The sequence below is a fragment of the Prunus avium genome, chromosome 6 (genome assembly GCF_965620075.1).
Source record: "Prunus avium chromosome 6, drPruAviu1.hap1.1, whole genome shotgun sequence".
Classification (NCBI taxonomy): domain Eukaryota; kingdom Viridiplantae; phylum Streptophyta; class Magnoliopsida; order Rosales; family Rosaceae; genus Prunus; species Prunus avium.
Window position 1 is genome coordinate 6,049,023 of NC_142289.1, and position 17,465 is coordinate 6,066,487.

At 38.5% G+C, this 17,465-nt stretch overlaps 4 protein-coding genes across 4 annotated transcripts; 2 read left to right on the top strand and 2 right to left on the bottom strand.

Annotated features, from left to right (window-relative positions):
- Positions 1–288: 288 nt before the first annotated feature.
- LOC110757318 (transcription factor DIVARICATA) lies at positions 289–2,594 on the bottom strand. Its single transcript, XM_021958896.2, has 2 exons — positions 1,498–2,594; positions 289–1,088 (listed from the first exon to the last, which is right to left on the bottom strand). The coding sequence occupies exons 1-2, from the start codon at positions 1,920–1,922 to the stop codon at positions 590–592; spliced, it is 924 nt and encodes a 307-aa protein (XP_021814588.1). The 5' UTR covers positions 1,923–2,594; the 3' UTR covers positions 289–589.
- Positions 2,595–4,075: 1,481 nt separating this feature from the next.
- Positions 4,076–7,194, bottom strand: IRX12 (Laccase/Diphenol oxidase family protein). The gene is made up of 6 exons (XM_021958888.2): positions 6,971–7,194; positions 6,292–6,443; positions 5,920–6,164; positions 5,688–5,816; positions 4,682–5,614; positions 4,076–4,536 (listed from the first exon to the last, which is right to left on the bottom strand). Exons 1-6 carry the CDS (start codon positions 7,058–7,060, stop codon positions 4,406–4,408), a joined length of 1,680 nt encoding a protein of 559 aa, XP_021814580.1. The 5' UTR covers positions 7,061–7,194; the 3' UTR covers positions 4,076–4,405.
- A 2,760-nt stretch (positions 7,195–9,954) lies between these two features.
- On the top strand, positions 9,955–12,126 carry LOC110757314 (protein NRT1/ PTR FAMILY 8.1-like). Its single transcript, XM_021958892.2, has 4 exons — positions 9,955–10,111; positions 10,199–10,416; positions 10,518–11,071; positions 11,285–12,126. Exons 1-4 carry the CDS (start codon positions 10,006–10,008, stop codon positions 12,114–12,116), a joined length of 1,710 nt encoding a protein of 569 aa, XP_021814584.1. The 5' UTR covers positions 9,955–10,005; the 3' UTR covers positions 12,117–12,126.
- Positions 12,127–14,717: 2,591 nt separating this feature from the next.
- On the top strand, positions 14,718–17,332 carry LOC110757311 (protein NRT1/ PTR FAMILY 8.1-like). Its single transcript, XM_021958889.2, has 4 exons — positions 14,718–14,889; positions 14,986–15,203; positions 15,534–16,084; positions 16,200–17,332. The coding sequence occupies exons 1-4, from the start codon at positions 14,784–14,786 to the stop codon at positions 17,029–17,031; spliced, it is 1,707 nt and encodes a 568-aa protein (XP_021814581.2). The 5' UTR covers positions 14,718–14,783; the 3' UTR covers positions 17,032–17,332.
- The last annotated feature ends 133 nt before the right edge of the window (positions 17,333–17,465 follow it).

The window sequence follows — 17,465 nt, forward strand, 5'->3', positions numbered from 1 at the left end:
GTTTTTTGATTCAAAAGCTACAGTTTATTCTGCACTGTTCATAAATATCTTCTTAAAGTAAATCGAGGACTTGATATCCTAAGACATATCTCAACCGTTAAAATAGATTCCCTCTCAAATTTATTTCTTTCACTGATGCCTGTAACCCACCTACTGTGTGAATTTTGGAAGCTGCATGGCTTACTTCATGCAAGTAAGAAGGACGGTTTTCATTTATTTGTATGTACCTTCAAGTCACTTTTTTTGCAGAAAATTACTTGCAATAGAATATTTGTAAGACATGCAAACTCAATCTCAAAATTACTCTCTCATTTCTGACTATTCTCAAAATCCCCAAGCACACAACCAGAATCACAAGTGACAAAGCTCAAGCTTTCATGTAAATAAGCTTCCCTTCTTTCGGACTTTCAGAATTTGAATAGTAAATCACAAGATGAACTAACTGATCTCTCTGTAGAGTCTAAAACTAGGGGACTAACTCAATGTCCTCATCATCAACTTTTTCACCACATAAAAACCTTGATGTACCGTGGAGGGAGAGCAATAAAGTCTGGCATTTTTATAGCTCTAGCACCCTCCATGCACAGGTTCACTGGTATCGCATCGATTGCATCTGAAAACGCGCATTGTAATGTCCCAATTGAGATCCATGAAGATTGCCACTGAGAAAGTTTTGCTCCTCAAGCTTAGGTACATATGAAGAAATCCCACAAAATGGTCCCATGAAGGTGCTCCCATTTGCTGAATTGAAAACCATAGGCTGCCCCTCATTCGGCGATTTCCAGTCAAATTGTTGTTCACTCATGCCAGTCACCTTTTGATGCTGCTGTGACTGCACCACAGTGGAAGAATGGTCTGATGATGGAGGGCTTTTGCTGTCTGGTGAGGGAGGTTTGTTATCTTGGAGATTGACGGTTGTGATATCATGGATGCTGGATCTTCTCTTGTCCTTTCCTCCTGTAAGTTGCCTGATAAAGTATTTTTGAGCATGACTGGCTACCTGAGTAGGCGTCCTTGTGGTCACAAAATTGCGAGAGATGTTTCTCCAGTCACCTTTACCATACTTTTTAAGACCCATCAGAAACTGCCTGTGGTACAATTATCAAAGAACACCACATCAAAAGCTGCAAGAAGACACTAGGACGCAAGCCAAAAACACTTTATAGTAAACCAATTATTAAGCCAGTTATAAACTGTTCATCTGTATATTAAATTGTACGAACTATACCTAATTCACCAGATCTAGCAGACTTTAGCTCTCAAAACTATGCACAATAATTTCAGGTTCTCCACCTAACATTTCTCCAGCTAAAATTTCAACTTTACCATAGCCATGAACAGGTTCAATTCTAGGAAAAATTCATGTTCCAGACTTTTAAAGGGTTTCAAGAACTTGCTCTCAAAACATGTCTCTCCTCACTGACACTCACCATTGGCAGATTAAATACAAGGACAAATGAGTAGTATATATGATATATTCAATAGGCATGTAAGTACCTGTGTTCTTCTTCTGTCCATGGCACCCCTTTCTTCCTTTCCTGATCAGCAGGCCGGGTCGAGGTGCCTCTCTTTCCACCAACACCGTAAAATTGTTTCAACCCATCAAATCCTTGATTGTTAACCCACTCCAATGTGAAAGAGTTACTGGTGTAACCAGGGATTGGGATAAGCCCAGCTTCAATATCACTAACATCCTCTTCCAATTCCTTGTACTGTTTGATCACGTCGCCTACAGTCTTTCCAGGGATCCTAGCTGCCACCTTGAACCATCGATCAGGAGTATCCTTATCATAAAGAGCAAGAGCATTTTCAAATTGCTTGTTCTCTTCTGCAGTCCACTCGGTTCCATTGCTCTCTTGAAACAACCAATTTGAGTTCTCAAGATACGAGGTTGGAGATAGAATTCCAATTCCTCTGTACATGGTTTTTTATATAGTTTGTCAAACTGGGAAACTGAATCACATAGCAAGCAAGCCAAGGATAAGTAAAACAATGAGCCTGTTTGTCTCTCTCTCTCTCTCTCTCTCTCTCTCTTTGAAAGCTCAAAGAGAGAGAAAACCCAGATAGGAAATGCAGAGAAGTGAAGGTCTTTATGACCAAAGAAGCATTAATCAAGGAGTAGCATTTGAAAAGGAATCTCAGTGGGGTTTTAACACAAGCACATGTTGAGGAATCTGAAAAAGGCCCAACCTTTCCAAAACCCAAGGGGGGAAATTCGATAAGCAATATGAAAATATTAGATCTTGGATTGTCAAAGATAAACCCTAGACCTCCACACCAGATTCAAAGGCACAAAAAAAAAGAAGCAAAACCCAGATCAAGTTTTCAGGAAAGCTTAGAGCTTGGAGAGTGAAATTTAAGTACGCAGAAGAAAACTTGAGAAGATTATAATGAAAACCCAAAAGGAAAACAAGACCCAAGTAAGGAAACTTGATAAAGGAGAGTGCTTTTGCAGAGGTGAGCTGAAGAAGAGAGTAGGAAATTTCTTTTCTTTCTTTAAATGGGATTTTTAGGTTTGTAGGCTATAGGCAGTGAATAATAATACAGAGAGAGAGAGAGAGAGAGAGAGAAGGCTTTGATTGAGAGACAGGGGATCTATGGAACAGGAACAAGTAGAGGGAAGAGAGTGAAAAAGAGAGGTCAAAGTTGTAGAGTTGTGATTGGTTGGTATGGGCTTTGTGGGCGCAGCGCGTAGAGAGAGAGAAACAGAGAACCCCAACAACACGTAGAGAGACTTTGAAATGGACAGCCTGTGATTCGCTGATTGGTGACAGAATGGGCATGTGGGCCTTTTCGTAATTTCGCATATCTCCATTTTTTCTAAAATATCCCAGATAGATAGTATGATGGTATGACAAATTCAATTTGGTTGCTAATGACAATCGTACCCCACACGAGTTCATGAAAAATTAATCATTAATTTAACTGTTCAAAGTCGTGAATAACTGTCGGTAAAGTGCACTCTTGCATATATAATTGTTTTGTGATATTATTAGAAAAATATTTATTTTATGGTACATGTTAGGCGTCACATGTGTACTTGTCTTGGTCATTTTCATCTCCTAATTAATCTTAATCTTAATCAAGTTAGGATAAGTTTCAAATTACAAGTAAAGTCAAATAGGGAACCAATAATATATTGGAAATATTTGTTTTTTTTAATTACAAAAAAAAACACATAAATTATCCCTAAAAGTATGACCAATATTAAATCATCATAAAAACCAATCTATTAGGAACAATAAATGAAGAAATTGAAGTTTGCTCTTGAAGTTGTTTTATTGTTTTATTGTTTTATTTATAAAAAAAGGAGAATCAAGTACAAAAATTGGGTTATGTCATAAGGGATTAGGCGAGCTTTTCTACACATAAAGGTTCAGTCGTCGGACTAATTGAGTAGTCTACCCTCTCAATCACAAACGACAGAATGAACTTATTTAAATTATCTCCGACTAATACAACTCAAATACAAATATCTCATTGAATATAAAGTTTATGTTTTCCAAATGCATAAAGTAGAATGAAAAGGGGATAACAAGAAAGGTGGCCAAAATAATTGATTGTTGCACTACTGACAAAGGAAAAACAAAAGTGAAAGTTACAGAAAAAGTTAGGATTATTTTTATACAAAAGGGTTAGCGCTAGAGGTTTACCCTTAGAAACATTTTGTATAGAACCTTCCCCAATATTCCAAATAGAGCTAATTCTATGTAAACCTGTCATTTAGTGCCCCTAATTCTCTCTTTTTAAGGTTTGTTAGGATTTCCACGGTACACAATACACCTGTTTAAGATTCAGTATTTTGTGCTAATGGGAAAATAATGCCCTTGTGAGAGCCCATGACATAAAATCATATCTTGTGCTAATGGGCCTCTACCAACTTTAATGGCCCATGTCATTTACTCATAAGTTTGTGGTCTCCCTATAAATAAATGAAGAAGAGGAGCTGCACAAGCGACTGGGATTTCGAACCTCTGTTCATATGGGTTGAGGTGGAAGGGCTCAACTAACTGAGTTATACCTCATTGACAGAATATGATGTTTTTCAGTGTCAAATGTGCAAATAGAGGTCACATGAAAAAGAAATTTAAAAATCCATTTCACAAACTTTATAATAGATAAACAAAGACTTGCACATCCAAGATCCAATACATATATTAATTCTTTAAAAAAAAATGTGGTATGCTTCACTTCAACAACCAAAAATTAACTCAAACTTTGCTCGAGGAAATTTTTTCAGTCACTCAAGAAATAAGTTTGAATCTAGAAATATATATATATATAAATTTGTTTGTTTATTCATCCGCTCTTTCTTCTTCTTCTTGATCATGTGCCTTTGATTCCGCGCGTCTCCTTTTTTGTTAGTTCTCTCTACTTGCAAGACTAGAGGCCCCTTTTGGCTACATTAACATTTTGGGAGATCGCTCGGAGGTGGTAGAACTGATTCATTCGGTCCTTTCCCATTGTCCACCAGGAATGCCATCTTGAGCCCCCATGTCGTGTGCACTTCAAGATGGCAATGCAAGAACCACACCCCTGAAAATTGCAAACAAATTTGGGGGAAAAAAAGGTTATAAGTGAATTAAACTAGCACCAAATCTCAATTACCTATAATGATAAAGGAATTTCTATATCAATCTGTACTATGTGACATTCCTCTCATAATATGTACATATTTTACCTGGATTATCTGCTTGAAATCGGATAGCTGCCCATCCGCCGGATGGCACTCCAACTGTGTTCCTTTCAACAGGATCAACAAGATTAAACTTCTTAGGATCCTTCTTGGGATTGTAATTCCCCACTCCCCTGCCCACAGAATAGAAATTGTATCCATGTAAATGGACAGGGTGGTTCTCAGGGGCTATAGTCCCAGTGTCTTGCAAAACAAGTTGAACAGTCGAGTTATAAGCCAGCCTATAAAGCTTTGTCCCATTTGTGGTTGCCATGCTCGCATTTGCAGGTGGACCCCCAGAAAAGTTGAAGGTATTTGGCGGGTTTCCGGGAAAATCGGTAGTAAAAACCCCACTGATGTTGAAAACATGAGCTTGAAGAAGAGCAGTTGTTGGCATAACAAATGTGACATTGTTGACACTTGCCACAACTCTGCTCCCATTACCTGCTTTGCAAGTAGGGCACGGGTTGATCCCGAGCCCAACTGTGAACAAGAGGTTGTGGTCAATTTTCAATGGGACTTTGGCTGGAAATTTCTTGGAATTTAAGCTTTTGAGGGAGTTGATAAAATTGTTAGCAACTTGGGTTGCGTTTTGGGGAGGTGGGTTGGTGAGAGTTGTGGATGTGGTTGCAAGTGTGCCTGAATAATGCAGAGTTGCAGTGGCAGTGAGGTTGTCGACAGCAATGGGAGAGTCCATGAATGGTGAGGCTGCAACCAAGTACTTGCCGGACTTTTGATTCGCCGTGATGAGGGCATTGGTGGTTTGCCCTGGGGCAATCACAATGGTGTCTGTCTTGAATGGTTTCACATAGGTAGCATCTACTTCCACTATGGTCAATTTGTGTCCCGCAATTTTGAAGAAGAGCTCCTCATTGAGCGCAGCATTGATGATTCGTAGCAGGTAGGTCTTGCCGCTTTCCACAGGTAATGTAAAGCCGCCTGCATTAGGATATCTTAGAAATGTTCTCTCGTGAGACAGTCTGTATGTTATTTTTTATTCATGTGTGCGTACCTTGGGAAGAACAATTTGCAACGGGGCCTGGATGGCCGTTAATGGTGTGAGCATCCGAGACATTTGGTGCTAAACCAGAACTCATGGCTTGATTGATCACTGATTCAGTATCTGATTTCCACCATTCAGCTGCAATGTGCATATTGTTTAATTAAATTATATAAAATCAAACATTCACCTGCAATTATGTTGTTATTAGAAGAAGAAAAAAAACAGAGAGATTAAGTCTCACCTAATATGACATTTACTTCCTTGTGGGGTGCTGGGAATGGATAAGGCACACCACGCTTGGGCAAAATTACAAGGGCACCATGGACTGTGGCCCTCAGCCAGAGAATATGTGCATGCCAAAGAAGTGTGCCTCTTTGCCCTGTGATGGTGAAGTTGTACACATAGCTTTGGCCTGGGGGAATTGGGCACTGTGTGATGTATGCTGGACCATCTGCCCAACCGGTTTGCAGTTGCCGGACACCATGCCTGCCGGTCCAAAATTTAATTTGGTAATTGAGATTATTATTATTATGTACATTGAATTTAATGTGACTTATAGATTGATGATTAGTCATGAAGTGGTATATAATTAAATTGGTTTCTAAATTCTCACCAGTGAACGGAAACATTATACTTGACATGGTTGGTAACTTTGACGAGTACCGTGTCGTCTTCCCTGGCATAGAGGGTTGGCCCCGGGAACCGACCGTTAATGGTTACGATTGGCTTGGTGGAGCATAGTCTGGTAGTATTTTTCAAGACCACCTAAGCACGTCACCAAAAGGGACAAAGGGGCAAAACCAAAGTTAAAAATTACTCTTGTTAGGACTAACTGAGCATGTTAATCAATTATAAAATGCGCATGTTGTAATGTTGTTGTGAGAAATTAGCAATGCAATGTCATTTGGCAGCAAAATGATCGAAGGTGTAACTTTTAGGTTTTGAGGTTGTACCATCCACGTACTTTTCATTTTTAAATTGGATACACCTCCCTGTCAGTTATCTTTTAGTCTAAGAAATCCATGTCTGACTCTGAGATACGATTTAATTATCTACAAGGACCAGTTTTGATCAAATTCAGTATCAGATAAGTTCTTGATTAAGTTGAATCAATTCGATTAATCATCTCTTCCCATGTCTTGGACAGCCATTGTTTTTTGCCAACTTTGAATGTCACAAAGGCCATAACAAAAACTATACACAGCAAGAACAATGTAACAAAAACCAGATAGCAAGAACAATGCAACAAAAAATTATGTACGTAGCAAGAACAATGTGGTTAAAGTACTTACATTAAACTTGTAGTGTCGGATTCTGCTCTCAACCAAACCCGGAAGAAGGCACGCCAGAAAAAGCACGAGAAATCGAACCCACGACTCCATTTATCACTGCTCTCTCTCTCTCTCTCTCTCTCTCTCTCTCTCTCTCTCTGTGTGTTTCTCTCTGCAATAGTAACACTACTGAAAGATCTCTCTGTTCTTAATTGTTTGTCTTGGTATTGTTGTTGTTGTTGTTGTTCATGGTCATGACTGGCCAGCGTAAACTTATAAAGGGTGACGAGAGGCATTGCTGCCATGTCGTTTTTCCTTGGTAGGTGGACGATGGAACTCTTTAAAAACAAGATTTCTTAAGCTAACCGAGGTTCTTCCCTGTGTTATCTTACATGTCACATAAAGTTTTTCAATTGACCACGCCAGCTGATATTTCTTGGCAATTTCTGGAAAATGCGGATTATAATAATAAGCTCATTAAATGACATTTGATCTCATAATTAACCTTTTTGTTTATGGAGTTTGTTTGTTTGAGACAAGTTAATTATGCCCCCCTGACTTAGTGTATAATTAATAGGATGTTTATCTACTGACTACAGTGGCTTTTGGGTCAACCCAGCAGCTGGTAGGCCATGACCTACTTATATTAATATTATTTAGATTTGTTTCAGTTCATTCTAGTCATAATTTCAACAACATATGGAAGCAAAGTGGTTCATGTCAAAAATTTTATAAGTTTGATGACATATTCATATATGAAGCTAGCTAGAATATTTTATTACCAGAATTGGTTTTTCATACTCTCTAAGTTCAAAATCTGCAGTGCTTCTAGAAGTGCCAATTGAGTATACGTATTTCATCTTACTTACATCCAAAGTTTTACTTATTTTTAACACAATATATATTAAATGTGTACGTAATTTCGTATATGATGAAGTAGCGGAAAGCCAAAATACATGCACTGTGTGGTTGGTTGAGAAATACGTATAGAGGGAAGTGTAAATACATACATACTGTCTACGTGGGATGCTTAGACTACAAACAAATTAGTTAATGGTTGAGAAATGGCTTTCAGGTCATATATCAGCTGGAAGCACCAACAGCATGGAAATCATGGTTTGTTTGAAAGCCAAGACTAATTAAGTAAACAAACGGTGGGTAAACTCAGTGTGTCTTCATCAACTTCTCTCTTCTTTGTTTGTTTCTTCATCAACGTCCTCTTCTTCTTCTTCTTCTTCTTTCTTTTCTCCAACTTTAACACCACACTCTCCCAGTATATATACACTTTGAGTACATTATTATGCGTATATGACAAATTAAAAGTAGGTGTGTGGTTATGATGGTCAATTTGGTAGGAAGTTAAGTCTTCATCATGATTAGGCACTTCTACTTGATGCAATAGTATTGATACGTATTGTATACGATTAAAATCCATGAACTTGAATAGATCAAATTGTCATAGGCCCTAAAATCATCAAAGAAACGACCGAAAAGGTCAAAGTACGTAGAAATCGACTACAAACTGCCCTAAATTAACGAGAAAAACGTTTTTCATTGACATAAAAAAAGACAGAGGAAAACGTAGTTAGTCTTCATTGTTTGAAGTTATCAGTGTCTTCTAGATACGATGGTTGAATTTTTTTCACTTTCATGAGCCCAATAACAAGAAGCTAAAAATAAAAAGGTGCCAACTTTTTTGCTTGGTAATGAGTGCTATACGAGTGATTATTAATTGTTGAGTAACATTAATTTAATCACCGCCATTAAGTAATAGGTAGTATGAATTGATATCTAATCTCATAATTAAGTACGGGACATCTAGATCAAGTAAGGACGACAATGAATGCATCTTTCATTGAAAACACGACTTCATCTGAATATGTTGAAGCAAAATTTTCATAGTTGGAAACTTCTGAGGTCAGGAAGCTGTAATGTTGGGCCAGAAAGCGTAGGCAAATCTTTTAACCAAAGACGGCCCAACCAAATGCTAACTCACTAACATCAAGATCAAGATTCAGTCAAGGTCATCACGAACATATTGGGTTGGGCCTTTTGCATTTAAGTTAATCAATCGGCCCTGGATGTAATCCCATCCATGCCCTAAACAAGTTTTAGGGATGTAATCCCATACACACAATTATATACAACTGGTGAGTGTTTGTATCTCACGTCACATTATTAGTAGTCGAGGTAGCTCTGAGATTTTAGGGGCCCTGTGCACAACAGAAACAATACAACTAAAAAACCCACATATATTGATAGTAAATTTAGAACTAAAAACTCATCGCCATATGATTTTTCACTATTATAAAGAATTATCAAACCAATAATTCAATGGGAACATAAAACCAAAATCCCATGATTCATTAAATTACTAATTATCATCAATTATGATTGAGATAGAGGGAGCAAAAAGGTTGAAGAGATTTAGAGAGTAGGACTACAAGAAATGATTTGGATTGGAAGAGGGAGGGAGAGAGAGAGAGAGAGAGAGAGAGGGAGAGAGAGAGAGATAATTGAAATTCCAGTAAAATTCAATGGTTAACCTTTAAGTTAAAACAAGTATATAATTATATAATAAAATAATATTAGGGGCCCTATGCAATCGTTCATGTTGCACATGCCAAATGCTACATCTGTTATTAATTACATGATGAGAGAGACATACACATAATTATATACACTATGTGGTAATTCTGTCAAGTTGTATGTCTTAGAAAGTGTGCCAGGAAAACTGAACTTGAATGTGCCTACCATTTTATGAAACGCTGCTGCTGCAGATAGGGTCATCTGATCATACCTAAATGTCACCTCCACAGCTGAAAACGACACAAGTGCACTACATTTATAGGTTACATTGAATCAAGAAAGCTTTTCAAGGGTCCGTTTGAATTGCGTGCCATATGTCGTCAATATGCAGTGCACCATGAATTCATATAAAACTGCTTGCTGTAGAGCATATAGAAGAACTCCTTGAGCTCGAGCTTTCTCTCACTAAAATAAAAGTGAGGCACACGAGAGAGAAAAACTTCATATGAGTGAGAGACAGATTATTAATGGAAGAAGAAGATATTCATACCAAGGATGGAACAACAGATTACCAAAACAGGCCTGCAATCAAGAAGAACACAGGAACATGGAAAGCTTGCCCTTATATTCTAGGTAATTAAAATCCCTTAATTAATATTTTTGTTTGAATTATGATGAATAACAAATGCTTAATTACAAACTTTGGCTTTTGATGAACAGGAAATGAATGCTGTGAAAGATTGGCTTACTATGGGATCAACACAAATCTTGTTAATTACCTCAAGTTTCAACTGAACCAGAGGAATGTGGTTGCTGTCAATAATGTCACAAATTGGTCAGGCACTTGCTATGTGACCCCATTGCTTGGAGCATTTCTAGCTGATGCATACTTAGGAAGATACTGGGCAATTGCTGCCTTCTCCATCATCTATGTTTTTGTAAGTCAATTTCTGTAAAAACTATACACTAAAATTCTTGTTGGTCCATAAATCAAAAACCCATTGTCCATATGAAATGAAAAATCCATAATTTGTTTCAGGGAATGACATTGTTGACCTTATCTGCATCAGTCCAAGGACTAAAACCTCCCTGTGACACAAACAATGTGTGTCATCCAACAGGGTTACAAGCAGGGGTGTTTTTTATGGGGCTTTACCTCATAGCACTTGGAACTGGAGGCATAAAGCCTTGTGTCTCATCATTTGGGGCAGACCAATTTGATGACTCGGATGAGGCTGAGAAAAAGAACAAGGGATCCTTCTTCAACTGGTTCTATTTCTCAATCAACATTGGTGCCCTTGTGGCTTCCTCTGTGCTTGTGTGGATACAAACAAACGTTGGATGGAGTTGGGGCTTTGGCATCCCAGCTGTGGCCATGGCACTTGCTGTTGTGAGCTTCTTTTCGGGTACCCGGTTGTATCGAAACCAGAGGCCTGGTGGGAGTCCCCTGACTCGCATTTGTCAAGTGCTTGTTGCATCCTTCAGGAAATTCAGGGTAAAAGTTCCCGGTAACAAGTCTCTGTTGTATGAAACTGCTGATGAGGATTCTGTCGTCAAAGGAAGCCGAAAGCTTGATCATACAGAAGAGTTAAGGTAAATTGTAAGTTTGTAACAAAGAATCATGACTTTGTTACTTTTGAAAGCTAACTTTCCAAGTAATAAAACAAGAGTGGTGATTTCCCCACTCCAATTTTTTCCACTTACACTCCATTTTATAACTAAAAAAGGAGTGTAAGTGGATAAAAATGGAGTGGTATAGAAAAAAATGTTCTCTTGTCAAACTTATGTTGCTAATAACTTTTGTAGTTTCTTGGATAAGGCGGCGGTCGAGACTCCATCAGATAAAATCAAAGGCTCAGTGATGGCATGGAGACTCTGCACTGTGACCCAAGTTGAGGAGCTCAAGTCCCTTGTAAGGTTGCTTCCCATATGGGCAACTGGCATAATCTTCTCAGCAGTCTACAGTCAAATGGGGACATTGTTTGTGCTCCAAGGCAACACAATGGACCTCCATGTCAACAAATCCTTTGAAATCCCATCTGCCTCACTCTCCCTCTTTGATACAATCAGTGTCATCTTCTGGGTTCCTGTTTATGACCGTTTGATAGTCCCATTTGTGAGAAGATTCACAAAAAGAAACAATGGCTTCACCCAACTCCAGAGAATAGCAATTGGGCTTGTGATCTCCATTTTTGCCATGTTGGCTGCAGGAACTTTGGAGCTTGTGAGACTAAATGTAGTGAGAAAGCACAATTATTATGACCTCAAGCACATGCCCATGTCCATTTTTTGGCAGGTTCCACAGTATTTTATCATTGGGTGTGCTGAAGTTTTCACCTTCATTGGGCAATTGGAGTTTTTTTATGAGCAGGCTCCTGATGCCATGAGGAGCTTGTGCTCTGCTCTTTCTCTCACAACTGCTGCTTTGGGCAGCTATTTGAGCACCATGCTTGTCAATATTGTGACTGATGTGAGCACCAGAGATGGCAAGGCTGGCTGGATACCAGATAACTTGAATTATGGTCACCTTCACTACTTTTTCTGGCTTTTGGCTTGCTTGAGTGTGATGAATATAGGGTTCTATCTTTTGGTTGCTAGATGGTACACTTACAAGAGGGCAGTGGTGCCCAATCATTGAGCAGTTTATCTAACAAGGATCCATTTTGATAGCGATCTTCCATTTTTCTTATAAAGTACCATTGAGTTTTTCTAATTATTTCATTTTTCTTATGGTACCACTATCATTATGCTACGTGATGTTACCGTCAAATATTGCGTTGCACGTCTTCAATTTAAGAAAATTTGTGAACAAAGGAAAGCTGTAGAGGGCATGTACGTCTTTCACCAGTTGCTTTCACATGACTAGAAAATCTTTACCGTTCGATTTCAATTAGAGTAGGATTGTGCTGTCAAGTGGATTTCTTTGTTTCCACTTTAGCTAAGAAAATGAGACTTTCAATATATAATAGTTCCAGTAAAGAGTCCAGGTACGAAGTTAACCTAAAATGTCAATAATTTTAAGATTTATTTCTGCTAAACTTCTGGGATTACAAATTAAATTCAGGTATTTTTTATGTTAGGCCCATTAAATTCTCTCATTATTTTTTAGAAATTAACTTTTTAAAATTAAGATGTATCACCTATGTTCTTATATTTAATGGTTTAGAAATATCAAAATCCCACATAAGGTGCAATAAATAAAGATTGCCTTTGCAAGATGAGACTTGCACGAATCTGTAGAAAAGTTGTGACGTAGGTATTACCACAAAGCATGAAATAATTACACAATGTCATTATAAAATTTTCTCAGACTAGAAAAAAATTTCCCAATGAAATCATATCAATCTATTTCCGTACCACCACAAAGACTCATAATCACATATGGAAAGTTAGCCGTTCACAACCACAACCGCACTTTGAGTCTTGCAAGGAAAATTATCGAAGCATCTTTACCTACCAAGTTCCAGCCTCATTCATAAGATTTTGCTTCTTGACAGTTGTGGGCAGCCAAAAATTTTCCTTCTCTGCCAAATGTTCCAAAGGCAGCATGGTGATTTAATTGCCATCCCTTGCTGATCATTTGACTTTTTTTTTCTCCCATCAATAAGCAGTTTAAGGGGTCTCAATGCTAATCACAGTTGTCCGCACGTGAGTCATTGACTGGTGTGGTTTTATATAGATCAACGGCTACCATTCATCCACGTGAGCACATCGATGTTAGCATACCGGCATACCCTATTTCCAAAAGGAAAACAAACAAACAAATAAAATCCTTGTCACATAAATACTGCGTAAACAGGTAGTACTAAAAATCATATTCATATATGACTATTATTCTATAAAATTTCGTGGCTCTTGAACTGCTGTGTAGGAGCAGGAACCGGACTTATTTTCCTTGTTTCGCTCGCCTTGTAATCCCCCATATAAAACTCATTAGCCCTAATCACCCTTAACGCCCATAAAAATCTACTCCCTTATTTTTTTCTCTCTCTCTCTTTCTCTTGATTTTCACACCTCTCTCTCCTTCTCTGTTACATCACCCAGCCATTCCTGTCAAAGATTCATATTACTTAGAAAGTCTCTTGTCGGTTCAAATTCTGATGTCCCAACTTGCTTGTTTTGATCTACAATAAGTATGAAGGTTGAAATTGAGTGGTTTGCTTTTGCTGCTGTTGTTCATGAAATGTTTTAGAATGGAAGTTTGAGGCTTGACTTAATTAACAGTGTAGAAAAGAAATCCTCTGTGTGTGCCCATTGTCCTTCTTGGCTTTCTTTATTATTTTTTGGGTTGTGGAGTTTGTCCTTTTATTGAACAAACTGATTTTGACTTTCTTTTTTTTGGTAAATACCACGAGGTCTCCCCACACTCGAAAAGTGAGAATTCGGCTTGTCTCTGGCCACAAAGTGCTTCCAACGGGTTTCAAACCCCTGCCATTGAGGCACCAGGTAGCTCGCTAACTGGAGGTGGCAGTTTGCCAACCGCACCACACCTTGTGGTTAACTGATTTTGACTTTCATGATGGTGATGATGACACATTGCTTAGGCTTTACTTAACTTTTGCTTATTTGTGTTCATGGGATTTTGATTGTTTTTTTTTTTTTTTTTTTTTTGGTGTTGAGAGAATGGGATTTTGATTGATAAAATAGGGTTTGTGGATTCTTTGATGATGGGAGGCTCTAGTTATTGGAGATAAAGAAAACTAGTTTGCTAAATTGCGCTTAGTATATGTATCTTATGTGTGGTGCTGATTCTGCTCAAGAACACTTTGTTTATACTTGGTGGACCAGTTGTTGTGAGTGTCCCATTATTAGAGTTCATAATTTGTGCCATGTTAGAGTTCATAATCCCTTGTCTTTCAAATTATAAATAATTAGCAATTTAAGCTCTTTTTCGACTCGTAAGCAAAAACTATGCCAGTTTTCATGTGTCATGCTGCTTGAATTATACTTACTATCTAAGTTAGAAAAAATAGATAGATGGCCTGTAAGGTGTGGTTATATATGCCATACATGTGCTCTGTTGTATGTTCAAGTGTTTGGTGAAGTATCTGTGCTCCGAATTACATATTTTGAGAATCTAGATTTGAGTTTGGCCATATAATTCCTAACTAGCTTTTCAGCAACCAACCTAAGCATTATCAAATGAGTGGAATATATCCAAACCAATGCTTTCACTTTCAAAATTCTCATGATTGCTCTTATCTTAGCGTGTCCATGATGATGGTGATTTTGTAGGTGTCTTTGGTTTTAGATACTAAGAAAAACAAGGCCTGGAACTTGGAAGATAGCTAATCTGCAGCACTCTATGGGGGAAGATGATAATTATACGAACGATGGGACTGTGGACATCCATAAAAATCCTGCTAACAAGAAGAAGACTGGAAATTGGAGAGCATGCCGCTTTATTCTTGGTATGGCTTTATTTGTTATTCATTTCTTTTCTGTTTATTATCCCCTTCATGGTACTCTGTAGGGCCTATATTGATCACTACATAATTCTGTTGCAGGAAATGAATGCTGTGAAAGATTGGCATACTATGGAATGAGTACCAATCTAGTGAACTATCTTGGGAAACATCTCAGCATGGGAAATGTCGCCGCATCAACCACTGTTACTAATTGGTCCGGGACGTGCTACGCCACTCCATTGATAGGAGCCTTCCTAGCTGATGCATACTTGGGAAGATATTGGACAATTGCCATCTTTTCAGTTATTTATGCTCTTGTAAGTTTGGTCCAAATAAAAACTCTTCTCCTCTCAGAATATGGGACATGAAAGTTTGAAATGGATATAGTGATAAGTTTATACTTTACTGTCAAGCCTTTTAGTGCACATGTTATCCAATTTGACATAAAAAACCATAACTTTCATCTGTGTTTTGCCAAACCATGCTGATGTTTCATTCTTGGCCATACTCTCTAGCCACAATCAAACTTTTCGCTATGGATTTTTTATTGTTTGCTGTTTTGGCTGCATTTAGACAAATTGATTTTAATATAGATTTTTGTTCTTCTCCAAGAGGCTATTTATTGAAGAATTGTTCTGTTTTTGTAGGGGATGACTTTCTTAACACTCACTGCCTCTATCAAAGGACTAAAACCGCAGTGCGATAAATCTGGTTGCCAGGCTACGTCATCACAAAGAGCAGCCTGCTTTGTAGCACTGTACATGATTGCACTTGGCACTGGTGGAATCAAGCCATGCGTTTCATCCTTCGGTGCAGATCAATTTGATGAAACTGACGAGACTGAGAGGAAGAAGAAGAGCTCATTCTTCAATTGGTTTTACTTGTCAATCAATATTGGTGCACTTATTGCTTCCACAGTTTTGGTCTGGATACAAATGACTGTGGGATGGAACTGGGGGTTCGGAATCCCAGCAGTTGCAATGGCCATTGCTGTTGTGTTCTTTTTCTTGGGCAGCAAGTTATACCGTCTTCAAAAACCAGGAGGGAGTCCCCTCACAAGGATTATTCAGGTCATTGTTGCATCCATCAGGAAATACAATGTAAAAGTTCCAGCTGACAAGTCTCTTCTCTATGAGACTCCAGATGAGGAGTGTAATATCCAAGGAAGCCGCAAGCTTGAGCACACAGACAAGCTAAGGTAAGCTCACACAGCTAGAATTTCAGTAAGCTACAGATAAGTTTTCATTTAAAAACCATATTCAATCTTTAAGTTCGTTTGATTATGCCTCGACATAATATTCGTCGAATTTCAGGTTCTTCGACAAGGCTGCTGTGGAATCAGAAACTGACCATGACAAGGACTTGCCAAATCCATGGAGGCTCTGCACAGTGACTCAAGTAGAGGAGCTAAAGTCCATTATCAGATTGCTTCCAATATGGGCATCTGGGATAGTCTTTGCTGCAGTATACAGTCAAATGAGCACAATGTTTGTGCTGCAAGGCAACACAATGGACCAACACATGGGCCCAAACTTCAAGATCCCATCAGCTTCCCTCTCCCTCTTTGACACAGTCAGTGTCATTTTCTGGGCTCCTATATATGACCAAGTCATTGTCAAATTGGCAAGGCGGTTCACTGGCCAGGAAAGAGGCTTCACCCATCTGCAAAGGATGGGCATTGGCCTTGGCTTGTCCATATTTTCCATGGTCGTTGCTGGGATTTTGGAAGTTGCTAGGCTTGGCATTGTGAGGAAGAACAATTATTATGACCTTGAGTACATACCCATGTCAATTTTCTGGCAAGTTCCTCAATATTTCATCATTGGGTGTGCAGAAGTTTTCACTTTCATTGGACAGTTGGAGTTTTTCTATGACCAGGCACCTGATGCCATGAGAAGCTTGTGCTCTGCTCTCTCACTTACCACAGTTGCTTTGGGTAATTACCTCAGCACTCTGCTTGTTACTGTGGTAACTAAAGTTACCACAAGAAATGGGCACCCGGGTTGGATCCCAAATAACTTGAACAGAGGCCATCTTGACTATTTTTACTGGCTCTTGGCTGCCCTCAGCATCATCAACTTCTTTGTGTATCTGTGGATTGCTAAGTGGTATACTTACAAGAAGGTGACAGGGCGGGCGAACTGATAGAGGTTACAGCAGAAAGGCACTAGGAGGAGACTGGCGCTTGTGAATCTTCTTGCTGGTCTGCCATTGTAGTTTCTTTCTTCTTCTTCTTCTTTTTTTTTTTTTTTCTGTCATTGCTAGTTGAAAATATTGTCTGGGAATTTGTGTGTTAATTTCAAAATAGAATACTGGTGTTTTTGAATTTTTCTTAATTTCTCGACTTTAGGGCAATTAATCCACCATGTTTTGTGTCAATTATTTCTTTGTAAGCAGATTTCGCTTTTGTTTTCAATTTACAAGCAGAGTCTGTTCAAATTAGTAAAAGAAACAAATCTACTTCTGGAGGTGTATTAGTTTGATTATGAATACAATTTTCACCTTGCAATTAGGTCAGTTGTTTTGGGCAGTGTGTCCACCCCCTTGCATCCAAGTTGTTTTGGGCAGTGTGTCCACCC

Bases quoted from the DNA above. Each gene is read 5' to 3' on its own strand.
- LOC110757314 (XM_021958892.2), top strand. From the start codon at position 10,006: ATGGAAGAAGAAGATATTCATACCAAGGATGGAACAACAGATTACCAA. The intron at 10,112-10,198 runs GTAATTAAAATC...TTTGATGAACAG, and splicing joins AGCTTGCCCTTATATTCTAG to GAAATGAATGCTGTGAAAGA. The intron at 11,072-11,284 runs GTAAATTGTAAG...TAACTTTTGTAG, and splicing joins GATCATACAGAAGAGTTAAG to TTTCTTGGATAAGGCGGCGG.
- IRX12 (XM_021958888.2), bottom strand. From the start codon at position 7,060: ATGGAGTCGTGGGTTCGATTTCTCGTGCTTTTTCTGGCGTGCCTTCTT. The intron at 6,165-6,291 runs GTGAGAATTTAG...TTGGACCGGCAG, and splicing joins TATAATGTTTCCGTTCACTG to GCATGGTGTCCGGCAACTGC. The intron at 4,537-4,681 runs GTAAAATATGTA...TGCAATTTTCAG, and splicing joins ATTTCAAGCAGATAATCCAG to GGGTGTGGTTCTTGCATTGC.
- LOC110757318 (XM_021958896.2), bottom strand. From the start codon at position 1,922: ATGTACAGAGGAATTGGAATTCTATCTCCAACCTCGTATCTTGAGAAC. The intron at 1,089-1,497 runs GTACTTACATGC...ATTGTACCACAG, and splicing joins TGGACAGAAGAAGAACACAG to GCAGTTTCTGATGGGTCTTA.
- LOC110757311 (XM_021958889.2), top strand. From the start codon at position 14,784: ATGGGGGAAGATGATAATTATACGAACGATGGGACTGTGGACATCCAT. The intron at 14,890-14,985 runs GTATGGCTTTAT...ATTCTGTTGCAG, and splicing joins AGCATGCCGCTTTATTCTTG to GAAATGAATGCTGTGAAAGA. The intron at 16,085-16,199 runs GTAAGCTCACAC...GTCGAATTTCAG, and splicing joins GAGCACACAGACAAGCTAAG to GTTCTTCGACAAGGCTGCTG.